Source organism: Cetorhinus maximus, chromosome 12, assembly GCF_964194155.1.
Source record: "Cetorhinus maximus chromosome 12, sCetMax3.hap1.1, whole genome shotgun sequence".
Lineage (NCBI taxonomy): Eukaryota > Metazoa > Chordata > Chondrichthyes > Lamniformes > Cetorhinidae > Cetorhinus > Cetorhinus maximus.
Genome location: NC_135890.1, coordinates 43365214 through 43390743, shown reverse-complemented (window position 1 = coordinate 43390743; position 25530 = coordinate 43365214). Strand labels below are relative to the sequence as shown.

At 42.1% G+C, this 25530-nt stretch overlaps 1 protein-coding gene across 39 annotated transcripts in view; it reads left to right on the top strand.

Moving 5' to 3' along the window:
- LOC144687401 (mucin-6-like) overlaps positions 1 to 25530 on the top strand; it is a 91873-nt gene that overhangs the window by 15195 nt on the left and 51148 nt on the right. For all 39 annotated transcript variants that reach the window (XM_078553508.1, XM_078553503.1, XM_078553507.1 and 36 more), the window contains exons 6-16: positions 1165 to 1255; positions 5694 to 5791; positions 8548 to 8737; positions 10424 to 10549; positions 14028 to 14148; positions 14233 to 14371; positions 14483 to 14575; positions 14662 to 14734; positions 14830 to 14967; positions 19423 to 19578; positions 22131 to 22225. In XM_078553508.1, coding sequence (XP_078409634.1) covers positions 1165 to 1255; positions 5694 to 5791; positions 8548 to 8737; positions 10424 to 10549; positions 14028 to 14148; positions 14233 to 14371; positions 14483 to 14575; positions 14662 to 14734; positions 14830 to 14967; positions 19423 to 19578; positions 22131 to 22225 — 1320 coding nt within the window. The remainder of the gene's footprint in view (positions 1 to 1164; positions 1256 to 5693; positions 5792 to 8547; positions 8738 to 10423; positions 10550 to 14027; positions 14149 to 14232; positions 14372 to 14482; positions 14576 to 14661; positions 14735 to 14829; positions 14968 to 19422; positions 19579 to 22130; positions 22226 to 25530) is intronic.

Genomic DNA, 25530 nt, shown 5'->3' with positions numbered 1-25530 from the left:
ACCATGAGAAGACCTCAGGCCCCATGCTGAGATAAAATAAAATAAAGTCCTAAGTGTTTATTGCAATTTTATTTTTTAAAAACTCTCATTTATGAAAATGCATACACTACATTTACATTCCTTCAGCTACATAATCCCTTACAAAACAAACATTTCATTCAAGTGCTCAATCATTTATAAAAGCAAATGTTTGTATTTATATTCCCACATCAAAGACTTTATAACCACTGGGAACTGTCAATCAAGCTGTGATCTGGCAGACATCCCACTGTGATAATGATAGGTTGTGAAATCATCATGCAGCACAAATCCTATAATGATAGTCCTCTGGTTTATGTCACCAGACAGAGTGAACTAGCAAGGATTTTTTAAATCGCATTGCAGAATATTTTTGGGAAAGCATTTAAAGGCCAGGGGATTTAAATGCCTTGCCAGCTTGACGGTTCCAATGAGTTTATCAACTTTTTACATACATTCATGTCTAATTTTAACATTTCCAAAAGGAACTTGACATCTCCCACAGGGCATCTGACCTCTCCCAAAGGTGTCCCTGGACCTGTCTAAAAGGGTACCCTACCTCTTCAGATACCTCCAGCAGCTTTAGACCTTTTCCTGAAAAATGTAAGGATGTGCAAACTACAACTGACCCCCATTCCCCCTTGGTGAAAATGGTGGTTGCCAGGTTTGGGGATAAGATTTATGGAATTGGTTCTCTGGCATTATTTTGGCTACGCCGGAGGCCATCTCCATTTTTACGAAAATTCAGGCCACAGTATCTATTCATCCAAACCATTGTCTGTTTATCTTGGTCATCTTATTCTCCTTTTACATGCAACCTGCTATCCTGATGCTTCTTGCAGGCCCAGACTTTTCCATTATGCCCTGATGACTGTTTGATGATGTGTCTCAGAAGTACTTCTGTAAAAACGACAAATGTCAATTTGATATCATTTTCTTGGTTTGTCCTGAACAGTTCATGCTTGCTAAATCAGGCAATATTTTGCATAGAAAGCTGTGCAAATGGCCAAAAAAGAGCAAATTTAATATTTAATTAGTAATGATGTAGTTTGAGAGTGATACTATTAGAAAAAAAAACTTAGAATTATCAAACAAGTTAAATGTTTATGTGCATACTTTAAATATTGCATCCATTTTCTTTTTAAGCTAAAACTTCACCCTAAATACAGTGGAAATGTTTGTGGACTATGTGGAAAATTTGATAAAATAGGGAATACACGTAGCCAGATTAAAAGAGGTAAGAATAAACACACAATTTTTAAGTAAATACCATTGTCCCACAATGTTTAACCATTTTTCTCATATCTAAGTTGCAGGATGTGTAATTTTTCACAATAATGCAAATCTTGGCACAAATGAAATCCAGGCAGAATTTTAACCCTTTCCCCTTGTGCATTTGATTTGTGTTTCAACACTGGATTAAGCTTTCCTTCTTTCGTATTGCAGCCCTATGATGACACTTCGGGTAGAATTTTTCGGGCCTCCGCTGGCGGGTTTGAAGACCATGCCCCATAAAATTCTTTGGGTGACCCTCCAGCTGCCTCCCTGCCCGCCACTGACCCTCCCGCCACCAACCAGTCTGAAATTTTATTGGGGGCAGATGAGGCCAAGGGCAGCTTGCCCGCCCTTGCCCCATTGAGGTCCCTAATTGGCCAATTAATGGACACTTAAGAGGTGCTTCCCACCAGGTTGCAATTTTAGAGGCTGGTGAGAAGAGTTCAGGGTGGATAGAAGTTCAGCAGGTTACCCTGCTCAGGCCTGGGTGGAAAATGCTTTTCCAATTCATTCCATCACCCCGTCATCTCCCCAACCTCCCCAAAAAGTCTAGAACCCTAGGGCGCTCCCATCCCCGACAGCCTTTCCATCATGACCCCCAACCCTGTCTCACTTCCCCCTCTGGCCTCCACCCCCCCATCCCTTTCTCGAGACCCCTACATTTACTTCTATCCTGGCTCCTGGCACTTGGAATCTATGGATTACCTCTAGCCCACACAGTGGCCACCCAGTGGTGCTGTGGGACTACAGAGCCGTTGGCCAGGCAGGTTGGCTTCCTCCTAAGTGAGGGGTTGAATTCCTGTCTCCAGCCAAATAACACTCCACAGACCGTTAAATGCCTGCAAGGCTGCTGCCATCAATGCAGATGCAATCCACACCGGCTTTTCTGATAGCAGGGCCGGACCATCAGAAAAAGGCTACTTTTGGTGAATGGAGGAATGAAATATTTAAGTAGAAATAGGTGAAATAGATAAGATATGGGGTTAAAATATTGAACTGGGCTGGATTAGGATGCTGAGGTTACTAATAGCCCATTTCAAGCTGAAACAGTGGTCAGGGAGTGTAGTGTGTGGTTCGTAGAAGGTGGATTTGGTTGCCCAGAGATCAAGTTTGTGGCAGGAAATGAAAAAAATGGGTTCAGTTTTCCCCATGTTGAACTGCAGGAAATTGAGGCTCATCCAAAACTGATGAAGTCTGGCAGCACAAAAGCCGAGGAGGGGTCTAGGGAGGTGGTCAAGGGGTAGAGCTGAGTTTCATCAGACTACCTGTGGAAGTTGACCCGATATGTTTGGATGATGTCGTCAGGAGAAGCATATATGTGAGGAGAAAGAGGGACCCAAGGATGAATCATTCGAGCCTCCAAACGTTACAGTGCATAGGTGGAAAGAGAATTCATTGTTGTAGCTGTTGTAGCTATAATTGGATAAATAAGAGTGGAACCATGTCAGATTAGTTTGAGTGAACAGGACAAAAGAGAGAGACATTAGAAAAGGATGCTATGGTTGAGCATGGGCAAGGCTGCAGGGAGGTAAAATGCAACATGGTTACAATCAGGGAGGATGTCATTTGTGACTTTGTGTTAAGGCGGTTTCAGACTGAAACTTAATTGGACAGATTCAAACATGGAATTGCAGGAAAGATAGGCACAGATTTGGTTGGCAAAAGCATGTTCAGGGGCTTTGAATTGAAATGGGAGATTGGGGATGGAATAGTTCTTTGCAAGGATAGTAGGGATAAGAGTTTTTTGAGGAGAAGTGGTTGATGGTTGTGATTTTGAAAGGGAGGTGGGGGTGGCAGTGCCTGAGGAAAATGAGCACATCACTGGGCCAGACATTTCCCTTATGGAGTGAATTATAATAGCACACAATTCCAGTGCAGTTATCATAGATGTATTTTCAACTGCCCACATGTCACCATAAAGGTACCGCCTGATCAGCCGGCAGCCTTCATAAATTGAAAGAGCTTCTAACCCCTCAGTGTCCAGTTAGTCTGTGACTACATGAAGTGCATTATGAAGATGTGTGTGTATTTCCAGGCAACAGCCATGATGCATATATGCTTCGCAATTCCCAGGTGCTGCGTCTGTTCAACCCACCTCCACAGCTAAATGGGTGGATCCTCAGTAACAGGCCGTACCCTCTCTGAACCTGTCTGATGATGTCAGTGAGGCCAAGGAAAGACGTATCAGTCATGGCTCCACAAAGCCATAGTAGAACAAGCCATTTGTCTACTGAAGATGTGCTCCTGTTACCTTGACAGGGGGGACAGCTTCAAAAATGGCCCATTGAGGGTCTCATGTATCATTGTAGTACTTTGTGCGCTGCAGAACCTGGCACTGCCAAGGGGTGAGAACCTGAAACCAGTGGACTTTGAGGAGACACAAGCCTCATCTGACTTGGATGATGGTATAGAGGAGGCTGAGCAGGAAGGAGGACAACAACATTTGCCTGCTGCCAAGGACAGAGTGATGGAGATAGACACCAGGGGTGCCCTAGTAAAACTTTATCCAACACCTTTCCAGCATCCTTGCCTCTCATGATATGCACATAATCCCCAAGCTTCATACTAGACCACACATCTCAATTGTCCTTCCAAAATGTACATCACATAGACCTTCCTCTGCTTCTGAGCTGCATCATTCATTAGAGAGAGAGAAATATAATGCAAGGCCCCTTGCACATATTTACATGTGGATTCAAGCATCCCCTGAGCCTGTCATTAATAAACCATCAATGGATAGAGTACACAGCATGGAATGCATTAACACTTTTTAATCACACTAATTGGCCTATAATTTCTTGCTTTCTGTCTCTCTCCTTGAATGTTATATCAGCAATTTCCCAATCTGCTGGAATCTTTCCGGAATCCAGGGAATTTTGGAAGTTCACAATCAATGCATCTATTATCTCTATAGCCATCTCTTTTAAGACCCTAAGTTGCAGGCCATCCGTTATAGAGGACTTGTCAACCTTTAGTTCTACTAGTTTTCCCAGAATCTTTTCCCTAGTGATTGTGATTGTTTTAAGTTCCTCCCTCCCTTTTGCCTCTTGATTTTCAAGTGTTCTTGGTATGTTTTTTGTGTCTTCTACAGTAAATACAGACACAAAATACCTGTTCAACACTTCTGCCATTTCCTTGTTTCCCATGATTAATTTTCCAGTCTCTCCTTCTAAGGGACCAAAACTCACTTTAGTTACTGTTTTTCCTCCTTTAAGTATGTGTATCAACTCTATCTGTTTTTGTATTTCTAGCTAGCTTCCTATCATACTCTAATCTTTCCCTCCTCATTACTTTTAGCCATTCCTTGCTGATTTCTAAAATCTGTCCAAACTTCTGAGCTATCACTAATCTTTGCAGTATTGTATGCTTTTTCTTTCAATTTGATACTATCCTTAACTTCCTTAGTTAATCACAAATGGTGCAGCCTTCCCATAGAATCTTTCATTCTCAATGGAATATGTCTTTTCTGAGAGTTCTGGAATAGCTTCTTAAATGTCTGCCACTGTTTCTCTTCTGTCCTACCTTTGAATCTATTTTCCCAGTACACTTTAGACAACTTTGTCCACATACCCATGTAATTACCTTCATTTAAGTTTAAGACACCTATCTTAGACCCAAACATCTCAAATTGAATGTGAAATTCTATTATGTTATGATCACTGTTTCCACTGTTACCACTTCAGTTTGCATCTGTAGGCTGCTGCTCTGAGTTGCTTCTGTCATTGACTTTCTTGGTTAATGTTCAGCACTGTTAGAACAATGGAAATCTGAATTAGGGATGGCTGCCATTTAAAAATGGCACCACCTCCTGCACTTCTATGACATGATGCTAGCACTCCTGCATTGACTCCCACCCCCATCACGTAATTGGGTGAGCCCTGTGAGTCACTTCCCCTTATTGGCGGGCTGCCATACGATCGCAGCCAGCCAGCCCCATTCAACCCGCTCGGGACTCCTGTCGACATCTGTGTCTACCAGCAGAACCCGTGTTGCCTGAATTAAACTCTATCCCATGTTTCCACATTTAGGGGAGATCAAAATTAAGGGCCACAAATATAATATAGCAAATATAATATAGCCATTAATAAATCCAGACTTGGCATAGGCAATAGTTGAGGCGATTAGCATTTGAGTGAAAGCTGGATTAACACTTCAGGGAGGAAGGACTAGAAGGTCATGTTGACACTTTGGTGCAAATGAGCAAAAAGCCAAATTTTGCTGCAAAGTGATTTCAGCACTTCTAAAAACTGTGTGTGTTTGCTTTGGTTACTTTGAATTTTAGCTCCGTTTTGTATTCAAACAATTCAAGTTCACTGAAGGATTTGCTACATACATGATATTAACCACATTGCAAAAGCATGGAGTGTCATTCTCTCTCTCTCTCTCTCTCTCTGTTCTAGTGGAGGAAAACTCAATCCGTGCATACTCTACTTCAGCTGGTGACTGCCCTATCAAAGTACCTGTTGGAACCAGCTTACCTTGTGAGAAAGCCGTACCTGTAAGTTATTTATTTCCAGGGAGAACTGTAATACTGCAAATACAAATCAATTTAGTACAACATGAACCTGACCTGGATTCTAGTAAAAAATATTTATATTGATCCAATAGAGTTGAGATAATGCAGATTACTCCATTATATGAATATAAGAAATAGGAGCAGCAGTAGGCCATCTGGCCCCTCAAGCCTGCTACACCATTCAATAATATCACGGCTGTACATTTATATCAACTCTACTTTTCCGTCCTGCTCTCATATCAATTTATTCCCCTGGTGGCCAAGAATGTATCAATCTCAGTCTTGAATATACTTTACAAAGGAATATCCCTGGGGTAGAGAACAAGATTCATAACCCCGAGTGAAGAAATTTCTCATCATCTCAGTCCTAAATGACGAAGCCCTCATCCTGAGACTTTGATTTCTAGTTTTCTAGAATTTGTAGCTAGGAGAAACAGCCTGTCAGCATCTACCCTGTCAAGCCCTTTATCAATTTTGTACATTTCAATGCGATTTCATCCTTCTAAACTGCAGAGACTGTAAGATCATACTACTCAATCTCTCATCCCAGGAATCAATCTAATGAACCTCTGTTGCACCTCTTCAAGGGTAAGTATATCCATTTTTAGGTAAGGAGACCAGACCCATACACTGTACATCAGATTTGATCTCGCCAGTGCCCTTTTTTAATTGAGCCAATTGCTGCAATACTCTTACACTTCAACCCTCTTCCAATAATGGTTAATTTCATTTAAAGCATACTTCCTTCCTGCAGTTAATTATTTTCAGCCATGCAAATCTGCTAACCACAATCCTCCCAGAAGGAAAAGCCTGTTCAAAATTTTCAAATGCCAGTAAAGATCGGTGATACTGGCACCAGTAATATTAGAGTTCCATTTTAAGGTATACAAGACCAGTTGGGACAATATTACTAGTACCCTTCATTCCTAAGTTTTACTGGTTGTTCTTAACAGCTGTTCTAAAACACTGCATTTTAGTTCATTTGTTCTTATCTAGACAAAATAATTTGTTTGCACAGATGCAACTCAATTTTGATCTGAATACTACATTACAAGGGTACACCATTAAATGTGTGATTAGTTCACACAACCAACCCAATTAAAGTGGCCAATGCTACTGGGGTCAGTTTCAGTTTTAACAATTCAATATTTTATTCAAAATTCTCCATCTAAGGCAGGTGTACAAAACAGACTCCAAGTTCTACAAGTTTGCAGTTATGGCCCTTTCAGACTCAGATCACTTCATCACAAGCAGGACAGGGAAATTAATTTTTGTCTTCTCACTTAGAAGATTTCAGAGAATCAAATCATAATGTGTTTCAATGGCTTAGTCAACTATATACTTCATTTTAACATTTCATTCCTCACTATTCACTTATTCACTAAACTGCTAATTTAACTTTTTTATCTAAAAATTTCAAGATTTCCATTATAAAAAAGTGAATTAAGATATTTGGGCTACTTTGAATGGGGAATAAAAACACACAAGAACCTTAAATCATTAGGGGCGTGAAACAGCAGCTATTGGAGGTGACCCAATATACACCCATTTTGGGTTTATATAGGATATTGCTATATATCTTTAATGCACTTATGTAAAGGTATTATAGGATGTTGTCATACATCCATTATCTCTAATACAAATTTGAGTACTAGAAAGCATTGAAATTCTAGTTATGACCTCTTTATAAAATTAAGTCATTGAGATAGTAAAACATATCCTCTTTCATGCCATTTATGAGATTTGGGTACCAATTATAACATTGGAAATCACTTACCAGGGACCCTTTCAGGAGATCAAAAACATGTCATGATTAACTCCTTATGTTAACCTCAGCAAGACTCAAAAACCCCCAAGTATCCTTAGTGTTTGTACCTTTTGTAAGTATAATTACATCCTTCTAATGTAATACATTACATAACCACACCTGTTTACTATCCCTTCCAAGAATCTCTGCATAGCATCTAATTCCTCACTCTTGTCTCTTCCCATTACATTCATAACACAAGTCTATTCATCCCATATTACCTTGCTACAGCTATATGTCTGATTTACTATATTTTCTTATAGATGGTTAATGAGGTAATGTCTCCAGGCTGCAACCACTGCCTAATTAGACTTTATTATGTATGTATATAAGCTTTATATTCTAGATAGGCTTATTAAGGCTACTTACTCTAACAAGTACACCTATTCTTACACACCCCAACACATTTTCTTTTCCTTTTTGCCTGTTTCAAAGTTGAAAGTTTCAGTGAATGTTTCTGGTTATTGACTAATAGATGGACATATTTCCAACTTTCCAGCTAGAATGATCACAGTGAGATAGAAGCACTTTTCCATTAAAGATACAGAAATGGGCGGCTGATCCATAAAAGCCACTTTACATCAAGGCAGCAAGCTAAAAATTTATTGCAAATTTTCTGCCACTACTGTATGTTTTTCTGATTTGAGACCACACTTCAAAAATGTAATTGGAAAATATTACTGTTCTGTTTTAGGCTGTGCTGTTTGTTCTCTTTCTATAAACAGTCTCCTAGATCTGATAAAGAATAAAAGTACCTTTATATCTTGACTAAATGCATAAGCCTCTATTTGGAAAACTAGAAATCATTTGATAATGCAAAAGGTATTTGAGTTTAATTAGAGACATTGAGTTGTAGTAGATTTCACAGCTTGAAGACTCAGCAGTAGACTTGTAATTCTATAATTTTCATTGTTGTGTTTCTTTTCATCAGGACTGCATATCTCCTATATCATATTATTTCACTCAATGCGCCGATTTTCAACAATATGCCAAAATATGCATAACGGAAGTCTGCGCTTCTCCGGATAAAGATCAGGTCAACTGTCCCACTTTAACAGAACTTGCAAACCAGTGTGGGGCAGAAATTGTTGCCCTTGGTTGGAGGAAGGCCACAAGATGTGGTATGTTTTCCTGCATATTTAGAAAATAAAAGAAATAAATAGTTCATGGTTAAAGCTTATAAATAATTTCACCCTTAAATAGAAGAATATTTGTGTAAAAACTAAATAGTGCAGTTGGTAGAAATCTGAAATAAATAAATAAATACTCAGCAGGTCTGGCACCATCTGTGGAGAGAAACAGAGTTAATGGCCTGGATTTTTGACAAGTTGGGATGATTCAGAAGCCATTTAAAAATGACAGGCAGGTCCCGATTCCAGGATTCCTGATCCCATTTCCAGTTTTCAGGAGTGCCTTTTAAGGATGCGAGCTGGTTCTGGTTGCAAGCCCAGAACTTGGCATTCCTGTCATTGCCGGCTCCTCAGGGGTCGTGAACCATAGGCTACACTTGCATGCCCATTGATCTACCATATAGTGCATAGAACCAATGAACCCTATAGTGACAATAAGATGTGTGAATTTTTTTTTTTTAAAAACAGCCATTCAACCATTACTTTTATTACTTCCATGATAAAAAAAGTCCTTTTACTACAGGGCAATGAAGGTGTCAATCATCCATACCCTTTAAAGTATCAACAGCAGAAACTGCAAGCACTTGAAACCTCTTAACATTGTGTACTTCACGGAAGAGATCAGAGGGACAGAGCTGTCAATCAAGCAGTATTTTCTTTGGGGCTCAGGTGTATCAACAGACTACCGCATTTCTGGGCTCTCAGCCAAATCTCATTATGCATTCTCAGCTGAGCACTCTGACATCCATTATTCTGTTGAAACAGCAGAGCCCCAGGAAAAACATTGCTTGATTGACAACTCTGGCTCTCTGATCTATGCTGTCAATTGTACAATGCTTATTTATGCAAGGTTAAGAGATTTCAAGTGCTTGCAGTTTCTGTTCTTGGTACTTTAAAGGGTCTGGATGATTGAGACATTTATTGCCTTGTAGTAAAATTACATTTTTAATACAGTGGAAAGTAATGTATGAATGACATTTCTTAAAGCTTTTTTTATTTGACATTCTATTGTCACTATAGGGTTCATTGGTTCTATACAGTGTATATTGGGTCAATGGGCATTGAAGTGCCATAGCCTGGCATGGGGGAATGAGGGGCAGTGTGGTGGATGGGGGTAATAACCTGGCATAGAAGGCATGAGTGGCCATGGGGGCGGGTGGAGAGGCATAGCTTTCCATAGGGGCCATGAGGTGGCATGGCTGGGGCATGAGGAGTTTTTGAGAAGTGAGGAGTGAGGGCTAAGGGGCCTTGCAACTTCCATTATAACTTAGTCAAAATCCTAGAGCAACAATGTGGGATTTTTAAACAACCCGCCTTGGCACTTGGTGGTCCCTGTGGCTGCCTCCAACCTTTACCCGCATTGGCTGGCCCGATTGCAGCCTCCACCCACCACCCCTCACCACCCCTACCCCCCCCACCCCCAATCAATGTAAATCTCTTGCGGGCACTTTGTCCCGAGGTGGGCTTGGGAAGTCAACAATTTTACCATCTGCCGCTACCCGCCTCGTTGATGAAAATTCATCCAGGCCAATATTTCAGGTCGATGACCCTTCATCAGAATGCCTTCTGATAAAAGGTCATCAACCTGAAACATCAACTCTATTCTTGTGTAATGATATGTGTGTATTTGTACTCATTATAACAGAAAACATGAAACATATGACTCCTCCTTTCTAGAACTGCCTGTTTGTCCTGAGAACCAGATTTACAAGCATTGTGGTTCAGAAATTATTCCAACATGTACTGATCCAAAACCTCAACAGACAAATGACCCCTGTGTAAACGCTTGTGAATGTCCAACAGGTAACAATTTTTATTTTGACTGAGACAGATTTATTGTGTTGCATTTTATGCATCGGATTTTATGGCATTGTATATGGGTAGCTTGAGATAAATTTGAATTTTTCATACCTGGTTTGGAGGTTGGGGAATAATGGTATCAATTTGAGGCAGTGGATGGATGATGCACGAGCAGAGGGAAAGGGGAACAATGAGGAAAGAAGGAAAGAGGTGTGCAACAATCAGCTATTGAGAGAAGAAATAGAAACGATAGAGATTGAGGTTCTGTGGATAGTAAATGTAGCCAGGGAGGGAGTTGGTGTAAAAGTAGCGAGAAAGTAAGGTAGGGGTGACCAGAAAGTGGTAAATGTCTTAGTGGGGATTTGAAGGTGATAATGGATTGGCAACCAATGAGGAAAATGGAAGAAAAATTCACAGAGGTTAAGGACAAAATTTATCTTTGCTGGCGGATGTAAGTTGGAAGGGGGGTGGGGAATGGTTGACCGCCAATAATATTCTCAGTAGGCAGACTTTAGTTTGCTCTGGTTGACATCCAGGAAGCACATGAAAGCAGCAGGTGAATCTTCCCATTTTATTATTTTTCCTCTAGATGAGAGACTGCGTTGCACTTATGCATAATAGTGTGGTTGACACCAGGAATTTGTCTCTTTCCACTCGGCTGGGCTATGTCTTGGTGCTTGAACTTTGAGGACCACCATCCCATTTGTTGTTTTGTACATGAAATAAAGTTAGATTAACAGTCTACCAGAGACTTGATGGAGAATAAAAATTGCCTTTGATAAAGTGTAAAATTTCCACAATATTCAATTTGTATTATCATTCTCATGAGTAAAGACAACCGTTTATAACAGAAGCATCTCATGGCAGCTATTTAATGTGTAGGGCCTGAATATATCAGATGTTAGTCACTCCAGCAAAGATAAATGGACAAGAATTAGTGTGGGCCTGTTTTCAAGCCTAGGTCCAGCATTAAGGTATGCACCAAAAGCCAGGGTCCCAAAGATTGAATGAAAATGGTCCTTGGGGCTCACCTTAATAATTGAGATGAGATGCTGCTGCAGATCAGCCTGGAAACGCCTCAACATTGAGCCCTATAAATTTGGCAGTATGACCGAGGCTTGCTCAAAATTTTCCACTGCCTAGTGGCTGCTTTACACTTAAGAAAGGTGCAATACATGCCAAATTCTACTAGGTCAAAACTTTGATAAAATAAGAATGGGATCTCCTCTTTTCTGTTGATCCTGTTTGTGCTCATGAGCTGGTTTTTAATTTCATTCACCTTTTGTAAGAATCAATAAAATAAGCATTAGCTCCAGAAATTCTTAGGGATTCACCTTGAAACAACAAACTAGTTCGCACCACCCAGCAATAAATAGAATTCTAACTTTCGAGTTTAAGTATGCAATTGCTTTGAAGATTGATAGTTATGGGCACTGCAGGATTAAATAGTTAAATCCTAGCTTTCCTGGTAGGTTTATTTGTATGAATGTGTACTTTGCTCAATTTTTTATAACAGAATATAGAGGCCATTCAGCAGGAATGGGAATCTTTATTATAGTTTAAAGGACCAATGCATGTGGTAATGGCCCCTTGTCACAGTACAGCGTATCTACTAAGCCAAAATTGTGAATAGTTTGAAATGCTCAATGAAGACATTTAGTGATCAAAGAGGATATCCAATGAGATTATTACATCGTCTCCAAACTGTGAGACAAACAGGGGGAAAAAAATAATATTTTTCTGTTAAAGGAAACATGCCTGCTTTAGAATCATATAATCATAGAATGGTTACAGCACAGAAGGAAGCCATTCAGCCTGTTGTGTTAATGCTGGTCCTCTAAGCGATTCACATTGTGCCACTCCCCTTCCTTTTCCCCACAGCCATGTAGTCTTTTCCTATTCAGATAATTATCCAATTTTTGGATTAATTTGCTGTTTGTCTTAAGATAGACCCATTTAAGTAATGCCATTGCCCAGACATGGATCTAAATTTACCCAGAGATTAAACATTTGGTGAACACTTAGCTGCCTCATTGTAAATTAATTAATTTGTGAACAGTAATTCTGCTTATGAACATTACCAGCTAAGGAGTGGAATGTAGTGGTTTGCACCCACTTCTGCTATATTTGCATATGTATAGTTGATTGGCAGCACCTGATCATGCAAATTAAAATTTTCGCAATCGTGTTCTAAACATTGATAATGTAAACATCTGCAAAGCCAAGATGTTCGCTTCATAAATCTTCTTTACAGTACCAAGGGACCCAATTAGATTCGAAATTAAAAGGACATGATCAGGCCATCTGGCCATTTGAGTCTGTCTATCCATTTGAGAGGGAACAACATGCACCCTTCACCTGGCCCTCAATAATGTAATCTCCTGGGGGAGGCAAAGGAACAGAGAAACAACCTGGGGCCAACTTAGGAAAAGCTTTGGGAAATTCCCCTCTGAGTCCGTAAGACAACCAGGAGTAGCTCTGAATATTACATCTCATTGGCATCCTAGCTATTTAGCAACTTATCTTCTATAATTAGAAATATCCTTTGTCAAATAAGTTTGAAAATTTGGGCCTAGACCAAATACCAAAATTCCAGTTCCAGGCAAAAGTCAGAGGAATGGATTTTTGCTAAGTCGGGATGATACTGGAGCCCTTTAAAAATGGAGGGACTCAATTCCATAATGAAGCTTAACTGAGTGCCCAGAAATCCATTACTCATGTTGAAACACCTGAGCCCCAGAGAAAACATTGTTTTATTGACAGCTCTGGCTTGCTGATCTCTGCAGTCAATTTCGTAATGCTTATTTACACAAGGCTAACAGTTTTCAAGGGCTTGCAATTGCTGTTATTGACATTTTAAAGGGTCTGGATGATTGGCACTTTTATTGGGCTGTGGTGAAATGACTTTGCTTTGACTTAGTGGGAAGTAATGAATGAATGACTTCTTCAAAACTTTTTACACATCCTACTGTCACTACATGGTGCACTGGTTCTATACAGTGTATCGTGGGTTAATCGGCATGGAAGTGCCATAACTTTGCGTGGAGGGCTTGAGGGGCCATGGAGGGGTTGAGTGGGATGCATAAAGTGGCATGAGTGGGGCATATAGGGTGTCTGTGGTGTTGAGGGGATGTGAGGTAAGAAGACTGGAGATTCTTTCTATTTTTATTTTAGCTAGGCTGAAGTCCCACAGCGGGTCTTTGAAACAGTCTACCTCAGCACTGGCAGCTCCTGTAGCTGCCCCAATCTCTTTCCTGGGCCAGCCGGCCCAATTCAAGCCCACGTCCATCCGCCAGCAATGAAGATCCCGTGTTTGTGGGCACTTTCTCCCGAGGTGGGCAGGAATTTTCCTGACTCCCGCTCCTACCTTGGTGATGGAAATTCAGCCTTATGTAATAACAAAGTTTTCAGTGTTGCAACTATAAATGAAAACTTTGCCTTAGTTGGGATTCAATGCACTTATACTTTTATTCTACTTCAGGCACTGTCCTTGATAACATAAGAGACACCAACAAATGCATCAGAAATTCAAGTTGTCCTTGTGTATACAGTGGAAAGATTTATGATGCTGGGGACAGAAGGGAGACCGACTGCCAGACATGGTAATGGCTCTAATTCAGCTCACATCAGAAAATTCAACAATGTGTTGTCAAATATTTCACTAATGACATTTGCTTCTTTTTTAGTGTTTGTAATAGCGGACTATGGGATTGCTCTCATCATAGCTGTCCCAGAAGTTGCAAAATAGAAGAAGGAACACACATTACAACATTTGATGGGAGATATTATAATTTGAGAGGAGATTGCAAATACTTTGCAGTTCTTGTACGTGAGATATTTTGCTACATTTGTGGTAGACAGTATCTATGATATCCATCCTTGTGTGACAGGATTTTGAGCTCCATATTTTAAAGTCCAACTTTTTAAACCCCCCAGGGAATCGATTGGTCAGTAAATATTGAGATGCACCTATGTCAAACTGCAGTTAATCAGATCTGCTTAGGAAGTGTTATTTACACTCAAAGTACGGTAAGCATTTGTGGTTTTTTTTTTAGCACTTATTTTGTTTATTTAAATTATGCTTGAATATGCTATATTAATCTTTTTCATTATAGATCACATATGAATTCAACAACAAGGGCAACGTTTATTCTGGTGGCAAAGAAATTAATCTTCCTCAAAATCAGGGTAAAATTAAAATTGAAGAAAATTAATTCCTCCTTTTAATCAAAAAGCTAAATTTGTTCAAACTTAAATTAAACTGTTTTTTTTAAATTCCACAGATGGAATAATAATATTTGAACGGTCTTCATACTTCATTCAATTTTCAACATCGTTTGGGCTAACAATGCAAGTGCAAATATCTCCCATTATGCAGGTGTACATTTCGCTGCCAGAAAAGAGCAAAGGAACTGTAAAAGGTATTGCTAAATAGCTGCTTATTGACCACAGGGGGGGGCGAAGGTCTGCCTAATCTCCGGGGCTTTTCAAGCAATCACTCGGATCCAGGAGACAGGCACTAACCTCCTTATCTCAGTAAAAGCCGGAAATTATTAAGTTGGAGATGGGTTTGTATCTGGAAACACATTTTCTTGATTTTAACTTCCCCCATCCAATCCTAACCGAACACCTATTTTGGGGTAAAATCCAACCCAAACCGAAGAAAATCAATAATCAACATACAAGGAACACATAGAGCAGAATTTCACCCTTGTCGGGCGGGCTTGACAGAGGCGGGCGGGGGCGGTCGGGAAACTGACTGTTGCCCGCGATCGAGGCCAGAAGGCAATTTCACGCTGGTGGCTAATTAAGGCCCAGTGTGAAACATGAGCGGCAGCTCAGCACTGCCTATGCAGGCCCAGGGGGGTGGGGAAGGGAAGAAGGCAAGCAGAGCGTGCGCAAACTTCGCACATGCACGCGAGTGAGCGCTTGATAATCTCCCTGAGGCACAGAGCTGCTTCAGAGAGATGAAGAGCTGAAAAGAAATAAAGAAATTAAAAATGTTATAAAACATGTCCCCTCATGTAACTCTGTCACATGAGCAGGGACATGTTATTAAATAAATTTTAAATTTATTTATTTTAATTTTATTTGCTTTAGGAAACCTCATCCCGCCCGTGGATGAGGTTTCCCAAAAAGTGCAAAGACCATTTGGCCTTTCCGCCTGCCCGCCAGCCGTAAGGTTGGATGGGCTGCGAAAAATTCTATTTAATTGATTCTTTAATGGCCTTAAAAGGCCTTTTATTGTCAGCGGGCAAGCTGCCGACTCTGGCGCATGCCCGGCGAATGAAATATCGTGTATTGACGTTGGGACACTCACCCAATGTCAACGCGCATCATTTTATACTCGAGCGGGTTGGGCGCACATCTGACCGTTGAGCTAAAGATTTTGCCCATAATATATATTATTGCACCGTTACGGACAGGGGAAAGAGGCTAACTGAACTTTATTTTTCTCGCTGTCTGGCCGTAAGCAGAGGTGTTTTAATTTTTGAAAAAGGATGTGGCGTGTTTCCCCAAACTTTTTGGGCAGGATCTTCCGGTCGGCGAGCGAGGGCAGGGCCCGCTCTCCGATGTGTAAAATGACGTGGGATGACATTGGGTGGAACTCCCGACATCACCCCGCATCATTTCCATTTTCAGGTTGGCGGGGGCGCAGCCGAGTCAGCTGCGCGCCTGCCAACCTGTCAATGGCCTGTTGAGGCCATTGAGAAACCAATTAAAATCATTAATGGACCTGCCTGTCCAACCTTAAGGTTAGCAGGCAGGCCGGGAGCCCTGGTGGGCTTCAGAAAAAGCATGAAACCTCGTCCATGGGCAGGATGAGGTTCCATGAGGCTATTTAAATTTTCAATAAAGGTTTCAGTTAAAGTTATGGACATGTCCCAACTCATGTGACGTCACATGAGGAGACCTGTCAGGGACACTTTTCTATCACTTTTCTATCACTCATCGCTCACTCCCGGCTGAGGGAATCTCCCCCCGCCCGCACAGGGAGCACATAGCACTTTCTGGCGGATGTCATGCTGCCGCCTTAATTGGCCCGCCCATGTAAAATGGTGGCGCACCCCCAATCAGGGGTGCCGATTGAAGGCGCGCCCGCCCAGGTCCGCTCCTGCACTTCCCCACCAACGAGGGGAAAATGTTTCCCTTTGTTTGTGAAGTCAATTTTAAAGTGACTCACCACAAACTCTCTTTAGGATTAAATCAGCAGTATTGTTTATTCATACATTTAGACCCAGGGAATACTCATCACAGCTACATGCACACACTCAAGCACAAAAGAAGGAGATAGGAAAGAAAAGAGTTTTATAGCAAGGAATAACTTAAAACAAAATGAAATCAAAGATATGGATATTAATTTATTTGAATATCAGAGTTCAGAATGTCAGAGTAGAGTGAGGGTTCCTTCACGTAGGAGTTAAAGTTCAGATGGGTTCAGCTAACCGAAAGCAGGAATTGCTGAATTCCTTCAAAGTTGTTGGTGATGCAATCAGGTAAGGTTGGTATACAGAGGCTTGGTCCATTCTGTGGGCGTTGGCAGGAAACTTCCAAAGAACCAGACTTTGAGAAGGTTTGGACTTTGTTATCAGCCTGGAGCCCTGCTTCGATGTACACAAGCTGCTTGTTAACAGCAGACTGCCGGGGGAGTCCAGGAATGTAACATTAAAACTTTCCAAAGGCCAAAGGAGCTTTGTATGATCGTATGGTGTTGCACATTGTTAGTCAGTTTTAGGTTAATAATCAGTTTACATGTCTCTGATCAAAATTCATTGTTCACTTTAGGAGATAGATGGTGGCTATTAGTGCCTCTGTAGGTATAACAAGTTTCAATGGCTCCCTCTTTACTGTAAGTCCAGGCTGGGGAGACAGGCCATCCACCGATCTCTTGTTTCATTGATTGTAAATGGTCCACACAATGATAGGCATGATATTCCACAAAACTGAGGGTTGAGCTTTGTCCTGTAATTATTTTTGAAATTTTTCAGAACTGTAACCAACTTGTAAGCCATGTGATATGTAGCAGGCATGTTTTTGGTCCAGCAAAGTCAATTTTTAAATAAGGAGAAAATAAGGTTTGATTAACACAGTTTATGGTCACTTTCATGTCTTAAGAAGATGACAGAGCAATTAATCAATGTCACACCCTATTCAGAACAAACTTCGCCTAAATATCTTTTGCTCTTTTTAAGGTCATCAACAGTGATACTGGGTGAGTGGGACTAAACCCATCCAGGATAGGACATAGCAGCAGTGTTTAGAATGAGCTGAAGTTTACAGAACGTGGAATAGTCAAGTCTGGAGGTCATAATGGCATGGAGGAGGCTCTCAGAATCAGATGGGTTGAAGTATAAGTTAAATAAGAGATGTTATGGGGGTGCAAGTAGGTGGTTGGAAAGTCAGCTCAGGGTCAAAAAGTGGGATCAGCCTGAAATGGTGGCCAGCAACAGGTACAGAATTTAGGCAATGGTTTGTGATTGGCCACAAAAGATAGGCATTGGCTGGCACAGAGTGTGTTGATCTCATCTGCCTCCTCCTCCTCATACATTCTGAAGAAGGCAGCTACTGACAAGTACTGCAACCTCACCAGCACCTCCCCATATATACACTTCTTGGCGGGTTGCTAGCTTACCCAGTGTCAGTCACCTATTCAAACTATTCTGACCAATGGACACAGGACAGGTATTGGACAGGACAGGGTGGTTACCACCCCTCTTGTGCGTCACCCTGCTCGAGGTCAGCTTTTTAGTTTACATCTTGCTAAGGGTCATATCCAGGCCCTTTTCCAAACACTTACATAGACAAGGGGGTACACACAGCGCCATCCTAACAGCTTAGGAATGTCAGCATGGCGGCTTGAACTGCTAAGACTGTTTCAAGGTCAAAGTGTTTAGAAATCATCTTTCCAGAGAATCAATACTGTTTAGAAAATCCGATGAAAGTTCTATATTATGTGGAAAATATCTGTTTCTTACAGTTGGGAGATAACAATGGTTCAAGGACTTTAAAGGGAAAGGGGGGTTTGGACATGGGTAATGGGACCGTTTAGACATGAGCCAAAGGCAAATATTAAAATAGTCTCATAAAATGCTTAATGTCATATTTTGTTAATTATTGTTCGAGGAATAAACTCTATCACAGTGAGCAGAATTTTCTGCTTGCCAGGCGGGCCTGACCCAATCTCGGGCTATGCGCTTCCTGTGTGGGCGGGGAGGGGGGAGGGGATTCCCCAAAAGTGAGAGTGCGCTCTTTCGCGCATGCGCATGAAAGAGCGCACATCTCCCTGAGGCTAAGTGCTGCTTCAGGGAGAGCGCAGACAGTTATTCAAACATTAAAAATAGAAAAATAAAAAAATCCTTAACATGTCCCCCTCATGTGACAACGTCACACGAGATGGGACATGTTCATAAATTTCACTGAAACTTTCATAAACTTTTTTAAACCCTACATGAAACCTCATCCCACCAGTGGATGAGGTTTCATGTTTTATCTATTCCCCGCCGGGGCTCCTGGCCTGCCCGCCAACCTTAAGGTTGGACGGGCAGGGCCTTTAACTGTTTTAATTATCCTGTCAATGGTCTCAATTGGCCATTGACAGGTCGGCGGGTGGACAGCTGATGTCGCTGTGCCCTCGCCTTCCTGAATATTTAAATAGGGCGGGATGACGTCGGGTGGGGGGTGTGTTCCCCCCGATGTCATCCTGCGTCATTTTCACGTCGGCGAGCAGGCCCCGCCCCCTGCTTGCCGATGGAAAAATTCAGCCCGCTGTTTTGAAAAATGAACTATGACTTGAGGATGTAGCTCAGTTAAAACAGCTGCTCAACCAAATCAGATCTTTACATTTTTGTGATGTTATGCAATCATTTATTTTCCAGGCTTATGTGGCAACTTTAATGACAATGCTGCTGATGACTTAACATCCTCACAGAATATAGTGGAACAATCGATTGTCAATTTTGCTCGTTCATGGCAATCTATTTCAAAATGCAAACCCACTGAACCAGAATACACTTGTATTAGTACAGAAAAAGGTAATGCTCTGTTTCATACCTGACCTTCAGCTAATACCTTCATTTTGTTTTGTAAGTGTGTGGTTGCGTCACAAACCATTATACTAACGTTCCTTCCATCTCTCTTGGATCATCCTGCTGGCAGAGTGTGTCCTCTACAGAATCAAATTCTGGCAAGCATTTTCCACTCAGGCAGAATCATTGTAGATTTCTGTTGAAATTGAGAATTACCTTGTTATTTTTTGCTAACATGCAAATTCCTCCTAACCTTGAAATAGAACTCTTTATTCTCAACTAGTTCTTAGCAGGAGAAAAAGTTCAGCAAATTTGTGCACATGGCATGGATTTCACTCTGGGTTGGCAGCAATGGATTGTCAATTGTTGTAAATGTTCCTTGGGATATTTCACTGCAATTAAAGGTGCTTTATAAATGTATTTTAATATATCACTACTCATTTTCAACAGTTTTATTACAGGTCAGTAATGAAGGTGTGAAGTAAAGCTGGCCATTGAGCCTGTTTTTCCATTCAATTAGATTATGGCTAAGGTGTATTTAATTTTCACGAAGCTGATTTTTCCTATTGTGGTAGAAATATTCTTGGCCAGCTATGGTGATAAAAGTGACTGAATGGCCATCAGAGAAAGATGTTGTGAGGCAACACACGGTTACTGACTCTCTAGCAAGTCATTTGATCCTTATTAAACATGGGATCCCCACGTTTAACAGCAGATGGCTTTTTAAAAAATGCTGGGAATATTCTACATACAAGACTTCTGGTCCAAATGACACCCATTTTGAAAAAGGTTGCTAGGAAAATCAGTTGCGCGCAGTAATTGATCTAAAGGGTACAGTAAATTAATTGATTCTGTAGCTTTAAAGCCATTTCTTAACAATCTTTCTTTTAATTCATTTTTATGTCTGCCACCTAAGTTCTCTTGAGGCTTTGTGTCGATTGTCCTACCTCTCCCCTTGCCTTATAATTGGCACCAGTGCATTCCTCATTAGGAATTTCCCTGTTTAAGACATCTGGAAGGACAAACTAAGGTGTGCCAAACAGATCTGGCTGCATGTAAGGTGTTTTCTGCCCATTGGCTGAAACCGATTGCAGATAACCAAACCTACCTCACTTTGATGATAGTGCAGAGGTTTCAATTTCTAAAGAAAACTGGGCCAATTGCCTCCCGGCACCACCAATATAAGTGAATGCCCGATCAATGCTTTCTCAGAAGCACCAGCTTTGCAGTATGTCATGGTGGCAGCAACCTTCACTTGTTACTGGCGAGCTTGATATAGTTTGTTCGCCACCTGCTACAAATACACCTGCAGTCACCATGTAGCCAAGGGCTGACACATTCAATAACAACAGTCTGCTTTAGCCTGATACTTGACCCCATAAGCTTGTGATCTATTGACAGCAGACCAGCACTGAGAGTGATGCAACCCTCTTGTGATCATTTCATGCAGCACCACCTTCACTTCTGCACCCCTCAAACAGGGAGCCAGGTGCTGGGCTGTTCCATACTTTCCTGTAAACATTGTGCCAGCATCTTGGGTTATTTAACCTTTTTTTTTTGCTTGCCACACATCATAGCACTTTTCCCTTTTCAGACTTGACAAAAGCATTCAATGAGATGAAGTTTCTCTGAGCCTTTCCTATGTCTGTAAGGATTTTTGCAACCTTATATTATCCCTTTCCTGTAACTGTCTATCACTTTCGATTTCACTGACCTGTGATTTTTCGTTCTCACTTTACATTCTCACTCTCTGCACCTGCCAGAAACCGTGTCTAAAGCTGTGCATAATTATGATAATGAATTATGATCATGATAATGCTCAGAGCATTGAACCGTGAAATCAAGCATTTTAGAAAAACAAGTGAAGAGTGAGACAAAATGGCCCATTTTGCTTACAAAATGTTTTGCTGAATTACTATATGTCAAACTCAGCTGGTGAGTTTAACTAAAGGGGAGATGTACTACCACAGCTGTCAGAGACCTTGGTTGTAACAGGGGGCATTCAAGGTTTTATTGCATTGTAGCAAGAGTGGGGGATGAGGAGTGCAGAGGAGCAGGCAGATAGTTCACAACATGTATTGCTCCAGGCAGCGGATGTATTGCAGAAGTTGTGCTGGCATAAGTGAGGAGCAGTGCCTAAGGCTTTTTTGTGTTTAACAGCTTTGACAGCTTTTGCTCAGTAGACATTCAGCTATTTTCCCCCAACAATTGCACACTGAACCTGGATGACTGAACTTTTACACTTTTTTGACTGCTAAGTTTATATTGCACTAATTAAATTGCTTTCTCATAAAACAAATATTTGAAAGCAACCCATTCCAATGCTACCTTAACCGTTTCATTAACATTGGAGAAAACATGCTTTTTGGTCTCATTTATAGTCAAAGTGGAATTTTCAATCCACAGCTCATGATATCAGTTGAACTTCTCAAATGTTATTCATCGAGGCATGATTTATTTTCACTATATTTGTATTAGATTAAGTTGTTGAAATTATCTGAATTCAATGAATTCCATTCTGGAATTCCAAACAATCACATCTTCTTATTATGTTGCAGATTTCTATGCAAAAGGACATTGCTCCAAGCTGATAAACCCTAATGGTGTTTTTCATAAATGCCATTCTGTAGTAGATTACGTCAAATACTATGAGGTAAGCAGGAATATTTTGCAGGCATGTGCAAGCGAAAACCTTTCAGAATCAAAGTGAAATAAGTTGCACAGTCTATATTTAACACCCGCTGAACACTTAAAAGGGAAATGGATTAAACTAAATATAAATTGTTCTGATAATTCCTTACTAAACCACTTTAATTAATGCAGTGGAAGAAAAAAAATCAGGCATTTATTGTATAACAGACAATATTCCTTCAGCACATTAATGTAGTTATTGGTCTATTATTAGGTCCACTATTAAATCATCTAGTAATAAAAATGTCAAAGATGCTTCTAGGGGTGATTGTTAGGATTTTAGTCAGGGTTAATAAAATACTTGTTATGCACAATGGATATATATTTGCTTACAGCTGGATGAGGATGCTATTTAATAAACTAAGGAATTGTGCAAGACAAGGAAAAGAGACATTGGGCAGAATTTTACATCCCAATCAGGTGTAAAATTGCATGCGATGATGTCGGGTGAGCGTCCCAATGTCATCGCGCACTCGTGCAATATTTTGGTCAGCGTGCGTGCGCGGCTGCCGGAGCCAGGCCCACCATTAATTAAAAGGCCACTTAAGGCACTTAACAGTCCAATTGATGGCGATTTTTCCTTGCCCGTGTGATATTGCACTTGTCGCAAGGGCAAAACGGGCAGGCAGCCAGCTGACATTTTCAAAAACCTCATCCATGGGCAGGATAAAAAAGGTCAGCAGCATTGCCATTGTGAGTAATGAGGAAGTTTGGAGATAGTTTGCTGCTGGTTGCTTATTGGTACTTGGCAGCCTCATCTCTGTTCGGGGCTTCATTCTTAGCATTTCCAGACTTCATCGCAGGACTCATTGGTGTGTGCAAGGCCCCTGGAGGATTCAGACCATGTGGACCATTCCAAGTGTCAGACAGCCTTCCCTTACCCTGATAATGGTGATTGTGGTCTCCACTGGAGGCACATCCTCTGAAGAGGAAGAGAGGGGCAGAAGGGAGAGGAGGCCAGGTGTCCCAAGGGAGTGGCCTGTGGAAGGAGATGCGCAGGCACAAGGGGCACAGGGCCAGCAGGTATTCCAAGGAGGAAGGGGCCGCAGAAGACACAACTCTCCTGCGGCCAGGGTTTACAGGCGGTGATGTAGCTGCCTCAATATGTCTGAGGTGCAATGCTGAAGGAGGCTCTGCCTCTCAAGGGAGACCATGACCTCCATTTGTCAGATGATTGGGCCTGGGGCCAGCTTCGACTGTATGGGTGGACAGTCCATGCCAGTGGCTTTGAAGGTCACAGTGGCCCTCAACTTCTATGCCTCTGGCTCGTTCCAGGGGTCAGTGGGTGATCTGTGTGAAGTGTCTCAATCAGCTGTCCACAGTTGTACCAAGCTGGTGACAGAAGTTCTGTTCAGGCAGGTCCTGACTTTTATTCTTTACCATACGGATGAGGCCAGCCAGGCTGAGTGAGCCAGATGCTTTGCAGTGATTGCTGGGTTCCCCCACGTCCAGGGTGCAAACGACTGCACACATGTGGCTATCAAGACACCAGTGGGTCAGTCGGATGCCTTCATCAACAGGAAGGGATTCCACTCCTTCAATGTGCACATAGTGTGTGACCAAAGAATGCAGATTCTGCAAGTCTGTGCAAGGTACCCTAGCAGCTCCCATGATGCTTACACCCTGAGACACTCCCAGGTGCCGAGGCCCTTCAGTGCTCCAGCCTGACTGGATGGATGGCTGCTGGGTGACAAGGGCTATCCGTTGAAGAGGTGGCTCATGATGCCTGTCCGGCACCCAACAACAGAGGCAGAGAAACATTACAATGCAAGTCATGGCTCCACAAGGGCAGTGGTGGAGAGGACCATAGGTCTTCTTGAGATGCATTTCCGATGCCTGGGTCGATCAGAGCGGGTGTCACTGATAGTGGTTGCATGCTGCGCTCTCCACAATCTGGCACTGGCAATGGAGGACCCACTGGAGGAAGAGGATCTTGATGCAGCTGCACAAGCCACAAATGATGAGTCCAGTAGTGAGTCCAAAGATGAGGAGAACACTGAGGCCTTGGAACTGGACCTCAGTAACCTGCAGGGAAGCAGGAACATCAGGGACACCTTGACCCAACGCTCCTTCAGCTAGGCCACCAAAGATCATCTTCAGCCACACGCCAGGGCTGTCGCCTCCATCCCAGATGTCTGAAAGGACCCTTTCATTTGAACACAAAGAACACTCAGTGCCTGCACAATAAAGTTCAGAGCCACCAACGTCCAGTATTACATATTGGCTTTCCCCACACCAATGAATTAAAAAGGTGAAGCATATTCAGGCCATGGCGACAAAAGCACAATTTATCTCATTCTGACAGTTCAACAATATTTACATAAACGTTTCTGGTCTTCAACCCCAGACCTGTATGCGTAAAGTCAACACAAATGAACATAAAATCACCCGTGACCTGTCCCTCTTGTGCTCATGGTGCCTTTAACTTACGTTTGCAAGTGCTACGTCTAGGTGCTCCCCCCTCTCTAGCACTGGCATTGGAGACAGCCTGCTGACTCTGCTGTCCTGTTGGCCTTGATGATGAATTTTAATGGAAAAAATAATTTGATTTATAAATCCACCATGAAACCTCATCCCGCCCTTGGATGAGGTTTCATGATAAATGTGAAGGCCGCCTTAAGGTTGGACAGGCAGCTCTGTTAATCGTTTTAATTAGTTTTTAAATGGCCTTAATAGGCCTTTGACAGGCAACTCCAGCGTGCGCCCGCCGAACTGAAGATTGGAAAGGCACCCGGTGACGTCGGAATGCACGCCCGATGTCACCGCGCGTCATTTTACCCGTCAGCGAGCGGGGCCCGACCCCGCACGGCGACCCGAAGATTCTGGCCCAGGAATCCCTGATTCTATTCCTGGAGCTGCCTCTCCATGAGAGTCGCCACTCTCTCAATGGAAGAGGCAATTGCTCGGCCATGACGGGCAACGTAGTGCTCATGCTCTGCATGGACTCCTCCATCACGGAGACCATGGCACGCATTCCCTCATGGATCTCCGCCAGATCCTCCCACACATCTCGCTGGACATCCAGCATCTGCCGCCTAATGGGCGACTCCAGAGACTCATCATCAGCCTTCAACTGAGCATCGTCCTGGTCCCCAGCAGTCCTCCCGACTGCTGTCACCCTGGACACTCTCTGCCTCCACCTGCACCTCAAGCAAGTGTGAAGTGCCCTCACCAATGTGCACTGATACACTAGCTGCTGATATAATGTCCACCAAGGTGTTGATATCTGCGCTGGTGGCTGCTTCAGAGAGCGGGTGTGATGCAGGT